The sequence below is a fragment of the Narcine bancroftii genome, chromosome 9 (assembly GCF_036971445.1).
Source record: "Narcine bancroftii isolate sNarBan1 chromosome 9, sNarBan1.hap1, whole genome shotgun sequence".
In the NCBI taxonomy this organism is placed as follows: Eukaryota; Metazoa; Chordata; class Chondrichthyes; order Torpediniformes; family Narcinidae; genus Narcine; species Narcine bancroftii.
In genome coordinates, this window is record NC_091477.1 from 11820928 (window position 1) to 11840981 (window position 20054).

The 20054-nt window shown below is 40.9% G+C and overlaps 1 protein-coding gene across 3 annotated transcripts in view; it reads right to left on the reverse strand.

The window, feature by feature from the left end:
- Nucleotides 1–2355: 2355 nt before the first annotated feature.
- Nucleotides 2356–20054, reverse strand: part of LOC138743206 (uncharacterized) — a 32957-nt gene continuing 15258 nt past the window's right edge. For 2 of the 3 annotated variants that reach the window (XM_069898162.1, XM_069898160.1), the window contains exon 5: nucleotides 18154–18416. In XM_069898162.1, the coding sequence (XP_069754263.1) occupies nucleotides 18269–18416 (148 nt within the window). In that variant the 3' untranslated portion in view covers nucleotides 18154–18268. Of the gene's footprint in view, nucleotides 2501–12908; nucleotides 13026–18153; nucleotides 18417–20054 lie in introns of those variants that run through there. The other variant, XM_069898161.1, reaches the window with a different exon arrangement.

The following is a 20054-nucleotide window of genomic DNA, read 5'->3' on the forward strand; positions in this document are numbered from 1 at the left end:
ATTCTCGGGCTGTACTTTTTAATTAATCGAGGAGATGATCAGGTAAATTTTGATAGTTTAATCATTAGTAAATACAGCATGCTTCATTGATCAAAATGAGCAGTTTTAAAGGAAAATAAAATGGTCGCTTGTTGCATCTGTGGTGCTTATGCATGCACACAAAAGCCAACTAAATTTAAAAAGTTTGAGAGTTTTTGAAGTGAAATTCAGGAGGTACGAATTTCTAGCATCTGGATTTTTGGAATTCTACTGTAGTGTTTGTGATTTGTGAAAGCACAATAGTTTTTTTTAAAAAAGTGATACTAATTTTTAGATTGGTAACCTTTTATTAATCCAGTTTTGTGAACTGGATGTTACTAACAAGGTCTGCATTTATTGCGCATCAAGTCTGATGAAGGTACTGCTGTTGGGTAGGGAATTCCCAGGGTTTTGATCTGGCAAAAATTAAGGTGATGTATTTCAAGTCAGTTTGATATACAACTGGGGCAGGGATGGCCAAACATGCTTAAGGTAAGACCCCATATGATAAACTTCAGATGCTTGAGAATCGCAAGACATGAAAAAAAAATTACATACACGATTATACTCTTACATGAATGTTTTGATACAAAATTTTATCTAAATATTAAGAAATACATATATGTAATAATATCTATTCATGTATGCAGTTTTTAAACTTCTAATTTGTATTGGTTTCAATAATATACTTATACTCGCGTAACATTCAAATTTTGCGGATCAATTTTTAGGGTAAAATTTAGGGGGTCAATTATTACACACACACAACTTTTGATTGTGTTAAGTACCCAAGTCATTCAAGGTGTCAGGAGCTTGGATGGACAGGGACTGGTTTGGTATGTCCGTTCAAGATGTCGAGAGCTCGATTGGGTGGGCGGCTAGGGCGTTGGCAGTTTGGATGGGGAGGCATCCATGGTGTCGGGAGCTCTGGATGCTGGGGCGTCGGAAGCTCCAGAGGGCGGGCAGCTGGACGTAGGCAAGGGATAGCAGCCAAGGCGTAGGGAGCTTGGACAGGAGGCTGGTCGGGGTGTCGGGTAATTAGATGGGCAAGTACCTGGATCACACTTACATTCCACTGCCCGCAACACAGCCACACTTGCCACAATCACGTGATCGCAAGCCACACCCACTAGCATTACACAGCCATAATACTTCCGTGAGCTGCACGTTCATGTCAAAGAGCCGTATATGGCTCGTAAGCCACTGTTTGGCTATAGTGGTGGTACAATGGTTGGGGATCTAGTGACTGGAGTCCAGATCCCACAGTAGCTGCAGCAAATCTAAGTTCAGCTAATAATCTTAAATTGCTTTGATTTTAAATAAAAACACCAAATACATTTGGTAATGATGGGCATAAAATTATTGGATTTGAAGTTAAAAAAAAATCAATCAGTTCACCAATGTCCTTCAGGGAAGGAAAATTGCCCAACATATCTTCTCAGCTTACTAGTATCTCAAGACCTATCCCATGAGATCCAGTCTTAATCATCCTCAGAAGCTGTCCTCTAGCAAGCTACTTATTTGTGTTCAAACAGAGGGAGTATAGCTTGGGCAAAATTGTAAACTGTCTGTAGAACCTACAGGCCATTAATGTGAACTAATTTCACTGTTGACAATAGTAAAGATTACATTCCACACAATATTAGCTACACAAAACAAATCTGACACAATTCAACAGTTTAGCCATGCACTATACGGCAGCCATTCTCAACCTTTTTTGGGTAGGCCTCCCCCCCACCCCTCAAGATTCTGCTCGAAGTTTATGGGGCCCCCTTCCCCAAGAAGCAGTTAAGTGTTGGTTTCTTCCATACTTCTCTCAACCTCATAAATATTTGTTACATCAGGTGAAATGAAAACAAGGCATTTACTTGAATGTGCTGTGGCCCTCAGGGTGACCGTAGGACCCCCATTGAGAATGGCTGCTGTAGAATAAAAGCTAAGCTGTATGTGAGGAAACACACCATGATAAAATCAAGGGAAATAGGGAAAGGATGAATTATATCTTGTGTGATCACCAAGCAATATTACAAGCAAATGAATGTTATATCAACAGCAACAACTGGTATTTATAAAGTATCCTTAAATGTGACAAGCATCCCAAGGTGCTTCACAGTCGCATCATCAAGTCAAAGGAAATGATGAAGCAAATCAGATATCAGTCAAAATTTGTCAAGTATTTTACAAGTGTTTTTAAAAAAGCAAATACTCTAGGGTGGGAATTCAGAAGAAATGAATGAAGATGTGGATTTCAATGACAGGGCACAAAAGTGACCCTGAATATTGTTCATATTAAATGCACAATTGCGCAAACATAGTCTAATGGATTATTATGGTCAATAAACCAGATTTTAGGAGGAAGAGATCAAACCTGAGATAGAATTTTCCATAACCAAGGCATCAGATCAAGGATAAATTTCTACTTGAATGTTGTTTTTGACACCAATACCTTCCAGCTTTCTGCGAATAAATCAGGGGTCAACAGCTATAAAAAAATGATATCAGTGTTACAGAAACTTGCAAACACAGGCAGGAGTCATTCACCAACTGCGCCTGTGTCGGTGAAAGAATCTTCACCAGTTTTTAATCAGACATTGAGTTACATAATGAATTTGTGAACACTTGTAATTTATTGTAACAGAATCCAGTCACAGTTGATGTGAAGATGAATGATGCCAGTGTAATCTGGTATAAATGCCTTGCGTGTTTAAAAACAATGAATGTTTTTCTATCTCACATTAAGTCTCTGCATGCACTTCATTATTCCCATTTTAGTGGGAATACAACAAAATCCATTGCAAATTTCTGACAAAATTATGGTTTTGTTTCTAAAGCTAAGATTTCTTTTTGATGGAATCATCACATTCTATGTTTGACTGTCTGTAGACCTCTGGACCACAGAACTTTAGTGCAATATTCAAAGAGTTCATCACATACTGTCTGTCTGTAGATGGTATTGACTGACTATTGTTAGTACATTTGCAACAAAGAGAATTTATAGGGACTCAGCAGTAGCCATGGAGAGGACTGGTCTGTCACTTTTTCAGATTGGGCCCCTTTCTTGAGAGTAAAACCGCATAGAAATACTGAAGGAACTTAGCTGGTCTCACAGCATAACCGTAGGAGGTAAAGGTATATTCCCGACATTTTGGCCCTGACCCCTTCTTCAAGGCTTAAGTGGTTTCCTGATCTTTGCTTGTGCCTTTGAAGAAGGGCTCAGGCCCGAAATGTTGGGAATATATCTTTACGTCCTATGGATGCTGCGAGACCAGCTGAGCTCCTCCAGCATTTATTGTATGCTTTTACTACATTCACAGCATCTGCAGACTTTCATGTTTCACCTGTTTCTTGAAGGGTCTTGAAAAGGGCTCTGACCTGTAACATTGATAGTCCTTTTCTCTTCGTGGATTCTGCCTGACCTGCTGAGCATCTTCAGGTTCTCTTTGTTTGCTCAAGATACATATGTTTATTTGTCATATTATACCTGTGGTGGTACACCATCGGCCTACTGCAGGGGGCAACCTCTGTACCTGCAGGAGTGTAAGGGGACAGGACAACACCTGGCTGGCTGTCAATCAGTCGACCTGAATGGATCAAGCCCCACCCCGTCAGGTGTCAACAACCCTCCGGGATATAAGCCTGCGCCGGCCTCCCGAGGCCTCACTCAGAGTTGCTGCAGCCACAGCCAGCCTGGCTCTGTGGAAGTCTTTGTGGATTAAAGCCTGTTGTACAGTCTTTATCTTTCTGTGTGTCTGATTCTGGCTAAGAGTGCACCACAATAGGTAAGTGAGAAAGGTTCTTCTGCGAACAGTCTAACAAGTGAACTTCAACATTCTTACAGCCGAATAAAATAGAACAAGAGCAAAATTACAGAGTACAGAGATACAATGAAAATATATCAATTAATACAAAGCAAGAGCAGCACGAGAGCACTGTGCCGATCATTCAGGAACTTGATAGCTGCAGGGAAGGAACTGTCTTTGTGCCTGTTGGTGTGCAATTTCACATTTTTTTGGAGCTTCTTTGCAAGGGCAGGAAGGAGAAAAGTGTGTGCCCAGGATGTGATGGATCCTTCACTGTATTGGCAGCTTTTCCTCGACAGTACACTGAAGGAGCCATCACCCCACAGCAATCGAGTTTCTTGTGTCACACAGAATCCATTTAGAATGTACAATTTTAATTTTTCTTTCAATCAAATGATTCACTCCCTTCTGTGTTCTCCTTAATAGTATTTTGTAATTCTACAAGGCCAGTCATTTCCAAAATTTTCTTCTTGATTAAATCTCCTTCAACTAAATATTTTTCCAGCTGAAATAATGGAAAATAAAGAACTATTTGTTACAGGTATGGCTCTTCTATTGAAGTCCATGCCAACAGTGAAATCTGTTGCAGACATCAGTTTCATTTGATTGGCTTATCCAGGCCCCCGTTATGCAAGGGTTCTATTTCTGAGATGTCCATAAACTGAGTTCTCCATAAGTCAGAAATATCCATTTTCTATTGTAATTCGTATCATTTTACATGCATGTGTTTAATTCTTTTAGTTTATTAAATGTTCACCCAAACACTTGCCATAATTAAACTAATGGATTACAGTAACACAATTTCCAGTCATTATAAATAGCATGCAATTTTTTATTATTATTGTTATTATTAGCTTGAAAATTCCTTAAAAATATTTGGAAGAATATATGCTGGATAACTGTAGATTAGGTCATTCATAACCCAGGTACCTCCATATGAAGCAATCCATTATATTCCATGAAAGCAAGATACCAATGGTAAAATTCTTTCTAGTGTAAAGCAGCTGAACACACCCTTTTACACAATTCCTGGCAGCTGTGACAATATACAGCCTCAGTACATTTGGAAATGTGATGAACAGCAGCTTTGCTGGTATTCTTTGTTTAACTCCAAGCAAATGGCTCACCAGGGTCTGTATATGTCTAAAGCTCATTATTCGAGCTGGAAATTTCACTCACTCTTTTGTCACTGACATCTTTGCAACTTGAATATATTAAAACCACAGCAATTGGTTATTAATGTGTCATAATATAAAAGTGTGGGGGCTTATTGACGGCCTGTATTTTGTGTAAGTCTAACAATGACTCAATCCTCATTTCACAAAGTGGGGAAGACTTGAATTAAATCTGCCTCCTCTGTTAAGCAATTAAGTCGTGCAAGCATGCTCACTTAAACCGATGAGAGCTTTCATGACAGCAGGAACTTGCAATTATAAATCTGACGGATATTTCAAGGCATTTACAGGAATGTATTCGGGTACATAATTAACACTGATCTCTGTTTGGAAGTGAGGGAGATGATCTAAAAATTTTCCAAGGCGATAGATTTAAAAGAGTATCATAATGAAGGAGTGAGATGCAAAGGAGGTTTAGGCAGCTTCAATCTAAGAAAGATGCTTGCTGTGGTGAGTGTATATTGGTATGAAATTGCATCGAGAATGTTATATCATTATTACCATGAGAATCTCACTTGGTGAAATATTTAAATTTAGACATTCAGCATGGCAACAGGCCCTTCCAGCCCATGAGTCCACATCGTCCAACTACACAGATTAACCTACAACCCCTATATGCTTTGAAGGGTCGAAGAAAACCCATGCAGACATGGCGAGAATGTACAAACTCCCTACAGGCGGGATTTGAAACCAGGTTGTTGGTGGTGTAATAGTGTCAAGTTAACTGCTGTGATAACCATGCCATCTTACATTAACAATATAATGGTTCAGTGAGTGGAGCCACTGCCTCACAATGCCAGAGACTTGGGTTCAATACTAACCTCAGGTGCAGCACACAATTGCAGCCGGTCCAGCAAAATCAGTGGGAGAAAAAAAAATTGTCAATGTTGCAGGCCAGAATTCTTAATCAGGATTGAGAGTATGTTGGAGAAAGAGCTGGTAGAATAAGGATATGGTAGGAGGGGGTAGGACCAGAGCCAGTGGGAGATTGGTGAACAAGGGAGAGACAATGCAGTAGTAGACTGGCAGATGCTGGATTGAGAAGCAAGAAGCAACCTCAGGTGCTGGTCACTGTGAAGTTAGCACATTCTCCCTGTGTCCATGTGGATTTTCTTTGGGCCTTCTGGTTTCCTCCTACATTCTGAGTTTGTAGGTTAATTGGCCACCATAAATTGACTTTGTGTGTAGGTGAATGGTAAAATCTGAGGGGAGTTGAAGAGAATGTAAGGAGAATGAAATAAAAGAATTAATGTAAACTTAGTGTAAATGGGTCATTTGTGGTTGCTGTGGACTCAAGGGCCATAAAAGCCTGTTACCATGTTGTATCTTTCTTTGACTATTGCAGAATTTTAGCTCTGCACCCAGTACAGGGAAGATCTCTGGAGTTTCCCTTTGCCATATTGACAACATTTACTGGCCATGTTGCTTAAATGGGGCTCAAAGAATTATAGAGGACCCTTTCCATCCAGCACACCGTATTTTTGATCCACTACCATCGAAAAGGAAATACTGATGCATGAAAACCAGGACTGTCAGGCTGGGAAATTGCTTCTTCCCATAAGCTGCGAGATTGCTGAACAGTATCCTGTAAGCAAGTAAATCATCCCAAGATATTTATATATATTTATTTTACATTATGTCTTTATGTAGGCATTTATGTGATTATTATGTGCTGGTAATATCATTACTTGCACCACCGTTGGGACGAGGTCATCGTGGAAGTTCAGAGGCCATTTCACCACAAAATCAGCAGGAGATGTGGACCTGACAGGTGGAATAGCCTGCTACTCTAACTGGAGCAAGCCATTATTGGTTGGGGCAATTGAAATATTATGATGAAGTACTCTGAATCTGTTTTATGAAGTAGTGGGGGCGTTTTCAGCTTTTTTTCTCCACTTCCTTCCTGAAGCAAACCATCTCCTTCCAGCTCTGACAAAAGCAGAATCCTTGATTTGTTTTTCTGTCCCGGGTCTTTGAGGCACTCCTACACTACAAGGTGTACAGTTATGTACTTTGCTGGAAGAAATAGATGACAGACAATCATTTAGATTGTGAGAAAATTCAAAAATCTAAGGTGTAAAAGACTTGGGTCTCCTCCTAAAGGTTAACCTCCAGATTGAGTTGGTGGTGAAGAAGGCAAATGCAATATTGGCATTTGTTTCTAGAGGAAGAACATATATAAGCAGTGATGTAATGATGAGACTCCATAAAACACTGGTGAAACCTCCACTTGGAGTACTGTGTACAGTTTTGGGCGCCTTATTTGAGAAAAGACATGCTGGCATTGGAGAGGGTTCAGAGAAGATCTACTAGAATGATACCAGGAATGAAAAAAAGGTTAGCACATGAAGAAGAATTGTCAGCTCTTGGACTATACTTGTTGGAGTACAGAAGGATGAGGGGGGACCTTATAGAGGCATTTTGAATGCTGAAAGGCTTGGACAAAGTAGATGTGGCAAGGATGTTTCCCATGGTAGGGGAGTCTAGGACAAGAGACCACAACTTCAGGTTAAAAGAACGTAAATTTAAAACAGAGACGCAGAAACCTTTATTTAGTCAGAAGGTTAGGTGTCTATGGAATTTGTTGCCGCAGGGGGCTGTGGAATGAGGCCGTTGGGTGTGTTTAAGGAAGAGATTGACAGGTATTTGATTAGTTAGGGCAGCAAGGGTTATGGGGAGAAGGCCAGGGAGTGGGGCTGAGTGGGAGGATGGATCAGCTCATGATTAGAATGGCAGAGCAGACTCGATGGGCCAATGGGCTTACTTCTGCTCCTATATCTTGTAATCTTGTGGTCCTATGTCCCTTCAAATGAGATCGATTAGCAGGCCTGTTCTGCCATGTTCTGTCGCTCATTGGATAAACTCACCATTCCTTCAATGGTCACACCATGCAGAGACTGTGTTGTCTCAGTTCTGTTACTTGAGCAAGTCAGAATATGAAATGTTAGAGAAGCCAAAATCGTAGCAATAAGACAAAGTAAATGTCACATAATACGACACAACAGCAGTTAGAAGGCAGAACTGGCATGATGTAGATGAACTGCAATGCAGCCTTTGTGAATTCTACTGCGTTAGTAATTTTGTAAATCCGTCCAATGTTTTGTTTAAAAGCTATGTGGCTGAATTCTCAGTTGATATCTCGACATTACCCTCCCAATAGTTTAACATTTGCCATTCATTCTTGGCAAAATACTTCTCTTTGATTAAATTTCTGTGTTCTTGGAAGTGAAAATGGTCCACTGAAATTCTAAATTAACACCTTAATTGCTTCTTTCCAGCAACTATCTGGGTCTTAGCTCTGGAATTGTTGTGTGGCATGCAAATATAACTAGTGGAAATGTTATCCCCGGCCCCAATGATCTCAAGTCTGATCCTGACCTTCCATGCAGTCTTTGTGGAGTTTGGATTTCCTCCGAATGAAAGGCATGGCTAAGGGAAAGCACATGGATCTGAGTTAGGCTTGCTCTCTTTTCTGATACTTTAATAACTCCAGTGGTGCTCGTTCCTGTACTTGTACAGAACTCTTTTCTTTTTCAATATTTTTATTGAATTTTATACAATAGTCCATACATACATAAAGGAATGACGCATAGAACCAATACAAACTATAACAGAGCAGACAAGGACAGTATATCAGAGAAAAAAATATTTTTCTTATGCAACAGTATTATTCATAGGTAAATTGAAAAAAAGGAAAAGAGGAAACAAAAAATAATATCATTAACTAATATAAACTCCAAACCATTCCTAAGTTGTTTGGCAAGATAGAAAAAAATACTGCCAGTAGAAATAAAAAAGAAATGCTCAATCATAAAGAACAAGATTAAAATTCCCATTAGGGGCTGTGAAAGAACCCCAAGGATTGGGAAGGTTTAAATTCAGGCAACTTATGGAATATTTTTTCTCCAAGGTTAAATATGACATCATTTCATATAACCATTGATTATGAGTGGGCAGGATTGCATCTTTCCATCTGATCAAAATAACTCATCTTGCAAGAAAAGAGGCTTATACATGACATTGAAAGGAAGACAATTCAACCATCCAAAACAAGGCCACCAAAGGGTCTGATTATTGATTATTGATTAAAGTATGAAAGACCTCTTCCCAATACTTGGCAAGAGTCAAACATGGCCAAAGCATATCACAGAAAGAGCTAATATTAGGGTAAATACTAGCCAATTTAAATTTAGACATATAAGCTCTATACACAACTTTGAATTGTAACAGTGGTACAGAACTCTAAAATATTATCTTTACTGCCAAATTTCCATCCCGTTCACTTTCCATTTAGTCTCTCTCTAGCTTTTCCCTTCATTTTTTAAAATCTTCTCTGTCTCAAAATAGGTTTGTGACACTTAGAATCACGTAGGAATCAAAACCCTCCTATTCTTCTTCCTGCAAAGACTCAAATTTCATTCACTCAACAGTTCAATCCACTGGACCCCTGTCCTTCTTCCTTATCGGGTTCCATTCATCATCTTTCATTCTTATCAGATTCTGTCATCTGCAGCCCTTTGTTGTCTCCATGTCACCTCACAGCCTTTGTTGCTATCTTCAACCTTTCCTCCCCCCCTTCTGCCTCTTGGCTGCTAGGTCTGTCTCACCCCTCCTCATTTCCCCTTTTTATGGATCCATCTGCTACAGCCCTGATGCAGGGATATGACTTGAAATATTGAAATGGTATTTTTTTTTTGCTCCAGATTTCATTATCGGCAGTCTCATATATCTCCAGTGTTTCTGACCTGTTGGATTCTTGATTTGCATTTGAAATGTTGGCTCCATCGCTTTCTGTGTGGCAAGTTTCTCCTGAGTTCAGGCATTCCTCTTTGTTTTTCATACTGGATATATTGGGAGTTACATTTTATTTCCATTCCACTTTACTTGCTGTTCCCCTTTAAGAGGTGTAGGTTAGCTTTAACCAGTTCTTTAGCCATGATATCAGCCCGTGGCTAAATATCCAATCAATAAACAATGCAACTAAAATTGACTCCGTGCTGTAATGATTAACATTGGCATGCAGCATGAAGCTGGTATAATGCTTCCATTGCAATAAAATAGCATGTGTTAATCATACAACACAGTCGCTATCTTCATTTTATGAACTCTTCTAATTAACTTCCTTGGATTTAATGAAGGGATTTAAAAATAGGAATATAATTCCCAATTTTTGTTCTTTTAGTGACCACAAGCAGTTGTTGATTGCTGACAATTTAAAGACAGAGATTTGCTGAGGAGTTCATTGCCAATAGCTGGCAGTATCTTTTCAGACAGTTGTAGCAGTAGTACTCCCTTTCAGAATTCATTTCCATTCATCATGTTGCATATATTTTATCTGCCTTAAGATGCCTGACAACACTTTGTAATCAAAGAGCCTTGTGTGCAGAATCGAGAAACTAACTTCAAAAAAAAGGTGAAAATATTTATCCTTTTAATTATGAATAAGTTTGCCATGCAATTTATGAGATAACAAAGAAACTGGGTGCTTTTAAAATCCTACTGAAATGAGGAGCCTGGAACAAGTGTGATTATGCAAACTTCGACAGCGTTACCGCCAAGTTACAGCAGTGCAGTCTTTCTCTACTTGTGTGTTTACATTTTAGTCGACTCTGAAATTTCTTTTGCTTATTCTGTCTTACTCTTCACTTCTCATCCCTCCATTTTAAATATCTGCAGTTCATCTCATGTCTCTTTCATTTTAAAAGTGATAATATTTAGAGAAACATGGGTATTAGAAGTGCAAAGAAAAATGGTCAATTATTCTCCAGCTTCTGAATGCTAAAATTATTGAACTCCTTTGATTTGAAATAGAATGGCAATGAAAGAACAAAATTGAAATTGAATATTGTGGTATGGTTAGCACAGCAGTCGGTCGGTACTGGGGTTCAAATCCCACTGTCTGTAAAGAGTTTGTAAGTTCTCCCCGTGTCTGCATGGGTTTCCACCAGGGGCTCCGGATTCCTCCCATCGTTCAAAACGTACTGGGGGTTGGAGGTGTAATTAGGCAGAAGGGGCTTGTGACTGTGCTGTATGTCAAAATTTAAAAAAAAAATTAAAGTACCTTACTGAACAGTTTTAACTTCCTGGTTTCAGTATTGAAACTGGGGTGGCAGTGCTGGATGGGGGGTGCTGGCGATGCTGGATGAGGGGTGCTGGCGATGCTGGATGGGGGGTTAATGGCAGCATTGGATGGGGGTGTGGTGGCAGCAAGGGGGTGGTGGCACTGGACGGGGGTGGCAGCATTGGATGGGGTGGTGGCGCTGGACGGGGAGTGGTGGTGCTGGATGGGGGGGGGGGGGGGGTAGAGCACTGAGCATACCGAGGCCAAATACAATATGGTGGTCACCAAGCTCCGCTTTCATGAGAGCTTGGCCAGCCCTGCCATAGGAGCAATATTAAATCGCCACCTCCCACCGTGTTATCGACCACCAGCCCGGTGCTATAGACCCCCTGTTGACTCCCTGGCATTCATCAACCCCTTGGATGGCTCCATTGACCTCTGGGGGTTGATATCAACCACTTTTGAGATCCCTAAACTAAAGCATCAGCCTAGATTGTGTTTAGCTTTCTGGAGTGGAAATTTAACCCTTTGAACTCCTCTGTTTCAGGGACCACCATCAAGCATATATATTCCATGTCTCTGTTTTCAGGGATTATCAACTGGAGCATACATTCTGTGTCCCCATTTTCTGGGACTAGATTTATATCTAACCACCCCCTGGTTCATACTGGTGTTCGTACTGTAGTTTACCTAGACTGGAATATATATTGTGAAAGATTAAAAATGGCCAGAGTTCAAAGGGTTAACTCAGATTCCTACCTAGTGAGCCCAAGCAGAACACAAGTTAAAATATTCTTTTATGTTTGTTCTTAGTTGAAATATTTTATTTATGGAGTTATTATTTGGTTACAACAAAAAATGTGTTCTTATAGTTTTATCAATATTTCAATTAAATCGTTAGAAATCCAGGAAAAGAAATAGGCCACTCATTTCACTAAATCCAGGCTTAACTCCACATAATTTACAGTATATAATAAAGAACATTCTATCAAGTTCAGTCAACCACACCATCACACGGGCAGAAAATTCAAGAACTTCTAAATCTGTCCTTGGATCAGGACTGGGAAACACACAAGATAATGTTTGCACGAACTCCATTTCAGAAATGTATTATATTTAATCATTTAATGTTACTTATTCAATAAAACATTTCTCTCCCTTTGATTTCTGCTGCCATTTATGAAATAATTATTTCTGATTTGTGTCTGAAGGTTTAGCCCCATGACGTATGATAGGATACAGTAGCAATTGAAGGCAGTCCAAAAGTGACTCATCATGAGTAGTATGGTCAGTGAAGCGTTTAGTGCAATGCTATTACAGCACCAGCCACCCTTGTTCAAATCCCACACTGTCTGGAAGGAGTTTGTACGTATACTGTGACCTGCGTGGGCTTTCTCTCGGTGCTCTGATTTCCTCCCACCCTTCAAAATGTACCGGGTTTTGGAGATTACTTGGGTGTAATCTTCATAGGCCAGAAAGGCCTTCTTCCATGCTGTATCATTAAAATAAAAATAATTGAGAACATTGTCCTATAAAGAAAAGCTGAATAGTTTAGGGTTGTATTCTTTGGAATTTAGAAGAATGAGGAATGATCCTATTGAAACATAGAATAGATGTTGAGGTGTTTTTTACTTAAAAAACTTCCTTCCACAAAAACACAATAGAAGCAGGAATAGACAACCTTGCCTCTCATGTCTACCCCACTACTCAACACTGTATTTGTCTCTGTCCTGAATGGTTGACCTCATATAATTAAGAGAGTATCCCAGGTTCTAGAGAATCCAATGAAAGGATGCATCAACTCTGAATATACTTGTGCAGACATGTACGTGACGCAATTTTTATTGCTCTTACCCTAGAAAGTTGAAGTCCAGTCTCTCCTCATCTTAATCTGGCGTCTCAGAATCAATCTTTTGAATCTTGCAGACCCTCTCTCGCAAGTATATCATTGTATTGACAGAGACACCTAACCTGTGAACAATATTCCAAATGTAGTGTCGATATAATTAGAACAGGACACCTCTATGCTTATAGTTAAATTCTCACACAAAAGGACAACAGATCACTTAGGCTTCATAATTTCTTGCTTAATCTTAGATTTCCGTGACTTTTAGAGGATACCTGAGCACTAATACTTTGCAATGTTTTAATAAAATGGATCATCTCGCATTTCTTCAGATTTCACTCCATACGTTCTTATGGCACAGAAAACCACGTTATCCTGAGTCACTGAGCAGCCCCATTACAAACTAATTTTCCAAGTAACTTAATCTCTCATGTCTCCATCAAATTTTTATAGAGTCTACCACTCATCCACACACTGGACGGGCATTTCAAAGTGACCAATTAACCTGTCAATCTCGATATTTTTGGAATATGAGAATAAACAAGAGTAACCAGGGGTGATCTCAGGATCTCCAGAAGTGCATGAAAATTCCTATACAGGGAGCAATAAAGGTCTGGATTGAACTCAGGTCATTTGAGTTTTGAGGTAGCAGTTCTACTGACTGCGCGAATGTGCCTTGTTCACATCTTCTCTTTGGCTTGGCTTCGCGGATGAAGATTTATAGAGGGGTAGGTCCATGTCTGCTGCAGGTTCGCTGGTGACTGACAAGTCCAGGCATGCTTGCAGCAGTTGCAAAGGAAAATTGATGGGTTGGGGTTGGGTGTTGGGTTTTTCCTCCTTTGTCTTTTGTCAGTGAGGTGGACTCTGCGGTCTTCTTCAAAGGAGGTTGCTGCCCACCGAACTGTGAGGCACCAAGATGCACGGTTGGAGGTGATATCAGCCCACTGGCGGTGGTCAATGTGGCAGGCACCAAGAGATTTCTTTAAGCAGTCCTTGTACCTCTGTCTTGGTGGCCAGTGGAGAGCTCATCATATAACACGATCTTGGGAAGGCGATGGTCCTCTATTCTGGAGACGTGACCCACCAAGCGCAGTTGGGTCTTCAGCAGCATGGATTCGATGCTTGCGGACTCTCCCAGCTCGAGTACTTCGATGTTGGTGATGAAGTCACTCCAATGAATGTTGAGGATGGAGCGGAGACAGCGCTGATGGAAGCGTTCTAGGAGCCATAGGTGATGCTGACATAACCCGACTGTATCGTACAAACACCTCTGCATTCTCCCCACAGACCGCACTGCCATCAAGCTTTGAATATTGGTATTGCTAGTGATGCTCAAATCACAGTAACAAAATCAATGTAAAAAAAAAATGGCCAAATTAATTACACGTGATATTTGTGAACAATTTGGTGGGTACCTCACTTTAAATAAAGTATCTGCTTTCCTTGGGATGATTATCTTTCAGAGTGTCAGAACGGGACATGACTTCAATTGAACCACAGTTGTTGCTGCCCTCTAGTGCACCAGCACGTGTATTGCTGAAGCATCCTTCCTGTTCCTTTTTGGAAATGGAACACAAATTTTGGTACTCAGCTTTCAGTTAGCACGTGACCTATGTGTTTAATAAAGTGAATGTATACACAACAGCTAAACTTATGCCCATGTGCAGATCTTTGTGGCAGTCTTGTGAATCTTGGTTGCAGAACTTCTCTTGCAAGTATATCAATAGATCAAGTAAATGACCTGTGACTATAATGAATAATCTTCCTCAGGCCTTAACTTTGAGCTAGTTCCCCACTGCTCTGAATCTTTTGATCTTTCGCATTACATTCAATATCAAGAAGTTCATAATTCTTCCAGTGCTGAAGAAGAATGTTGGTTACAGGCCAAAATGACTTTCAGATGGTGGTTCTTAGATCTACCATCATGAGGTGCTTTACATTAACTTCAGCCTAACAGCTACCCTCCCCCACCCACTGCAACAGGTCCACAGCAGATGCCATGACTTCCTATCCTGCAGGCCACAATCAGTGAGGACTGGTGACAGCACCTCCTTCATGATAATCTTCAGTGCCATCCTTAAGGCTGTGCATTCAGATCCCTATTACCCATGATTGTGCGGCCAAGCACGACTCCAGCATTGTCTCCAAGTTGGCAGATGACACATTCGTCAGAGCAGTATCTCTTATAATGTTGAGTCAGAGAACAGAAGGGAAAAAGAATGACTATCGGGACAGCAACTGCTCCCTCAGTGTCAGCAAGACCGAGGAGCTGGTTGCAGGATTCTGCAGGTGAGGCAGAATTAAGCATCCATGGAGCCAATGTGGAGATTGGAGACAGCTTTAAATTCTAAGTATAAACAAGTCCAGTGACTTCCCACATTGACACAATGGCCAAGAAAGCACACCAGCACCTCTACTTCCTCAGAACTTGAGGAAATTTGGCTTGTCGTCTGCATTGCTTAACAACTTCACATCCTGTTAGGCTGCATCATGGCATCCTATGGGAACTATTCCATTTGAGATTGCAAGAAATGGTAGAAGGTTGTCAAGGTGGCTCAGTCCACCACACAAAACACCCTCCTCTCTATCAACTCCATCAATAACTTCCACTGCCTTGGAAAGGCAGCCAACATATTAAAAGACTCATCCCACCCTGGCTATTCTCTCTTCACTCCTCTCCCATTGGGAAGATAATTCACAAGTGTGAGATCAAGCCCTACCAGATTTAAGGACCATCAGACTCCTCAACAACACTTAATCACAGACTCATTTAAGGACCCTTACTTTTGTACTTTATTGATTTTGTTTCTCTCTGTATTACACAGTCAGTTTATTTACATGTTTTTATTTGTTTATGTGTATACGCATCTTCTTGAGGACAAGTTTTTTGCACTACGAATAAGTGGTAATTCTACCTTGCCCAGAGGAAAAAGAATCTCAGCGTTGTATGTGATGTCATGGATGTACTCTGACAATAAATCTGAACTTTGATTATCAAATGCTCTCATTTAGCCATCTTGCAACAGCAGATGTGATATATATATATATATATATATCTTTGGCTTGGCTTCGCGGACGAAGATTTATGGAGGGGGTAAAAAGTCCACGTCAGCTGCAGGCTCGTTTGTGGCTGACAAGTCCGACGCGGGACAGGCAGACACGGTTGCAGCGGTTGCAGGGGAAAATTGGTTGGTTGGAGTTGGGTGTTGGGTTTTTCCTCCTTTGTCTTTTGTCAGTGAGGTGGGCTCTGCGGTCTTCTTCAAAGGAGGTTGCTGCCCGCCAAACTGTGAGGCGCCAAGATGCACGGTTTGAGGCGATATCAGCCCACTGGCGGTGGTCAATGTGGCAGGCACCAAGAGATTTCTTTAGGCAGTCCTTGTACCTTTTCTTTGGTGCACCTCTGTCACGGTGGCCAGTGGAGAGCTCACCATATAACACGATCTTGGGAAGGCGATGGTCCTCCATTCTGGAGACGTGACCCATCCAGCGCAGCTGGATCTTCAGCAGCGTGGACTCGATGCTGTCGACCTCTGCCATCTCGAGTACTTCGACGTTAGGGGTGTAAGCGCTCCAATGGATGTTGAGGATGGAGCGGAGACAACGCTGGTGGAAGCGTTCTAGGAGCCGTAGGTGGTGCCGGTAGAGGACCCATGATTCGGAGCCGAACAGGAGTGTGGGTATGACAACGGCTCTGTATACGCTTATCTTTGTGAGGTTTTTCAGTTGGTTGTTTTTACAGACTCTTTTGTGTAGTCTTCCAAAGGCGCTATTTGCCCTGGCGAGTCTGTTGTCTATCTCGTTGTCAATCCTTGCATCTGATGAAATGGTGCAGCCGAGATAGGTAAACTGGTTGACCGTTTTGAGTTTTGTGTGCCCGATGGAGATGTGGGGGGGCTGGTAGTCATGGTGGGGAGCTGGCTGATGGAGGACCTCAGTTTTCTTCAGGCTGACTTCCTGTCCAAACATTTTGGCAGATGTTTTGAAAGAAGATATTACAGGACATCAAACGCTGAAGAGCTGGCTCTGAATGGGCAACTAAAGCGGCATCATCTGCAAAGAGTAGTTCACGGACAAGTTTCTCTTGTGTCTTGGTGTGAGATTGCAGGCGCCTCAGATTGAAGAGACTGCCATCCGTGCGGTACCGGATGTTAACAGCGTCTTCATTGTTGGGGTCTTTCATGGCTTGGTTCAGCATCATGCTGAAGAAGATTGAAAAGAGGGTTGGTGCGAGAACACAGCCTTGCTTCACGCCATTGTTAATGGAGAAGGGTTCAGAGAGCTCATTGCTGTATCTGACCCGACCTTGTTGGTTTTCGTGCAGTTGGATAATCATGTTGAGGAACTTTGGGGGACATCCGATGCGCTCTAGTATTTGCCAAAGCCCTTTCCTGCTCACGGTGTCGAAGGCTTTGGTGAGGTCAACAAAGGTGATGCAGAGTCCTTTGTTTTGTTCTCTGCACTTTTCTTGGAGCTGTCTGAGGGCAAAGACCATGTCAGTGGTTCCTCTGTTTGCGCGAAAGCCGCACTGTGATTCTGGGAGAATATTCTCGGCGACACTAGGTATTATTCTATTTAGTAGAATCCTAGCGAAGATTTTGCCTGCAATGGAGAGCAACGTGATTCCCCTGTAGTTTGAGCAGTCTGATTTCTCGCCTTTGTTTTTGTACAGGGTGATGATGGTGGCATCACGAAGATCCTGAGGCAGTTTACCTTGGTCCCAACAAAGCTTGAAAAACTCATGCAGTTTGGCATGCAGAGTTTTGCCGCCAGCCTTCCAGACTTCTGGGGGGATTCCATCCATACCTGCTGCTTTGCAGGTATGGATGGAATCCCCCATATATATATATATATATATATATAACACATATATGTCTATAAATGAAATAGCTCTTTGAATGACAAAGAATCATTTCCTCTCACCTAAAAATTAACCTTATTGCTAAAAATATATTGCATACAACTTTGCAGCTTTGGAAAAGCAATTCATAAATACTCCACTGACGCCTCTATTACTTCACTTCACCTCATCCATGTATCCTTTTACTCTTTTCTCACAGAAACAAATCTCTGTAAAGCATGTACACTAAGCAGAAAGCTGCACATTATTACCAGGCCATGTAAAATCTCCACAGTACCTTCCAGAGCTTATTGGATTTGTAGATCTAGGATTTAAAGAACCTAATCAAGATGCAATAAAACATGCAAACCTACCATGCTTTTCATGTTGCAGTTTATTTTCAAAATTACCGGTACTTATGGAAACAACAAAGCTGTTTTATTCAGAATAATCCTGTTCTGTTGTTACCTTATTAGATATCAAGTAAGAATCATATCCGGCAATATGATGAAAATTTTGACAAGTGTCCCATTAGTTAACAAATTGTGACAAGTGTCCCATTACCAGACCATGATCTCTCAGGACTTTTGCTTGCTTATTTAAATGATGGTACCATGCTGGTGACATTCCTGGTGGTATATTTTGATATATTCTCAGCAAGGTAGTTCTCTTGGACAATCTATGATTAATAAGGATAATAAACTTAATGGAAGCTAAAGGGAAAACAAAATTAAAAGCTGGCTACTACATTTTAACACATAGTATTTATTTATTCCCATTTCCATCTACCAGCTCTACTGTTTACTTGACTATAAATAACAACACACAACAAAATAGACCTTCAATTTTCAACTCGGAACAGCTTAAGCCCATTTATCCATATCCCTTAAAGCTTTAAAGTGAAGATGCTGGAAATTTGAAATATAAAGAAAATTGAGGAAATACTCATGACAGTTAGCATTTATGGAGTAGAGAAGTAGATTTTATGTTTCAGAGAAGGAAAAGGGATGGAAAAAAAATAGAAGAAATATCCAACCTCCTACTTCAAATGGAGGATAATTGACAAAAAATGCTTCTTTCTCCACAGATGCCTGGTTGATGTTTTAAATCAACTGAAGTTCACCAACATGCATGTTCTGCACATGAAAATATTTGTGTGGGAGGAGGAACATTTTGTGATCAACTCTGAACACCCAGGTTTTGAGTTTGTTCTGGATTTCATTACGCCAAAACTGAGTTGTCTCCACCTTTCGTCGGCCTCTGCTCAGTAGCCATCACTTCGTGACCTCTTTCTCTTCTACCTCCCACCTCTTTCTTACCTGTTAGCCTGTGGTCCTCCCTTTGCTCACCCCTCCCCTTTTTATTCAGGTGTCTGCCTGATTTTCAGCACCCCGAAGAAGGGCTCAGGCTTGAAACGTCGAATGCCTTTAACTTTCTATGGATCCTGCATGACTTGTTTAATTTCTCCAGCACTCTTGTGCCCTGCATTAGACTCAGCATCTGCAGATTTTATTGTTTACCTTGTTTCCATCCACAGAAGTGAGTCTTTCCCCATTTTAAATACTCAGACTGATCTCTAGTCAATTTTCCATGGACATACAACAAAATAACAGGCCCTTTAGGCCCATAAGCCTGTGACGTCCAATTGACCCCAGTATGTTTTTTGAAGGGTGGGAGGAAACCAGAGCATACAGAGGAAACCCATTCAGACACAGGGAGAATGTACATACTCCTCCTAACAAGCAGCATGGGATTAGAACCCCTTTCCGATTGCTGGCGCTGTAACAGTGTCGCACTAACCATTACGCTAACCCTGCTGCCCCTTCACTGAAAATGCAATGTCTAGACAATGAAAAGATCTGGACAATGCAATCTGTTCTCAACTAATTTAGTTAGATCAGGGTAGTGGTGATATTTACGGTATCCACCTTTCCTGAGTTGCAATATGCAGTCTAAGTAATGTTGCACAATTTATATCACTTTTTGCTTCAACCCACGGTCATGATGTCATTAGGCTTTAGAATTAATTTTTATACTGGTATGAACATGGATATCCTCATATTTGAGGCATGGCACAGGCTCGTGGGCTGGAAAGGCCTCTTACCGTGCACTTACTCCAAATTTAAAATTTAATTTCAATATTCTGAAGCCCTGAACTCCATGAGCCATGACAATTTTGTTTCCTTGCATTGCTGGATTAGTAAACTGTTCTATTAAATGCTTTAATCTTTAGAAATAGTCCAATCAGATTTTCAGATTCCTTAATTCCTCACAGAAATATTTTAATTTAATTAGCGGATGAGATTTAAGATGCATG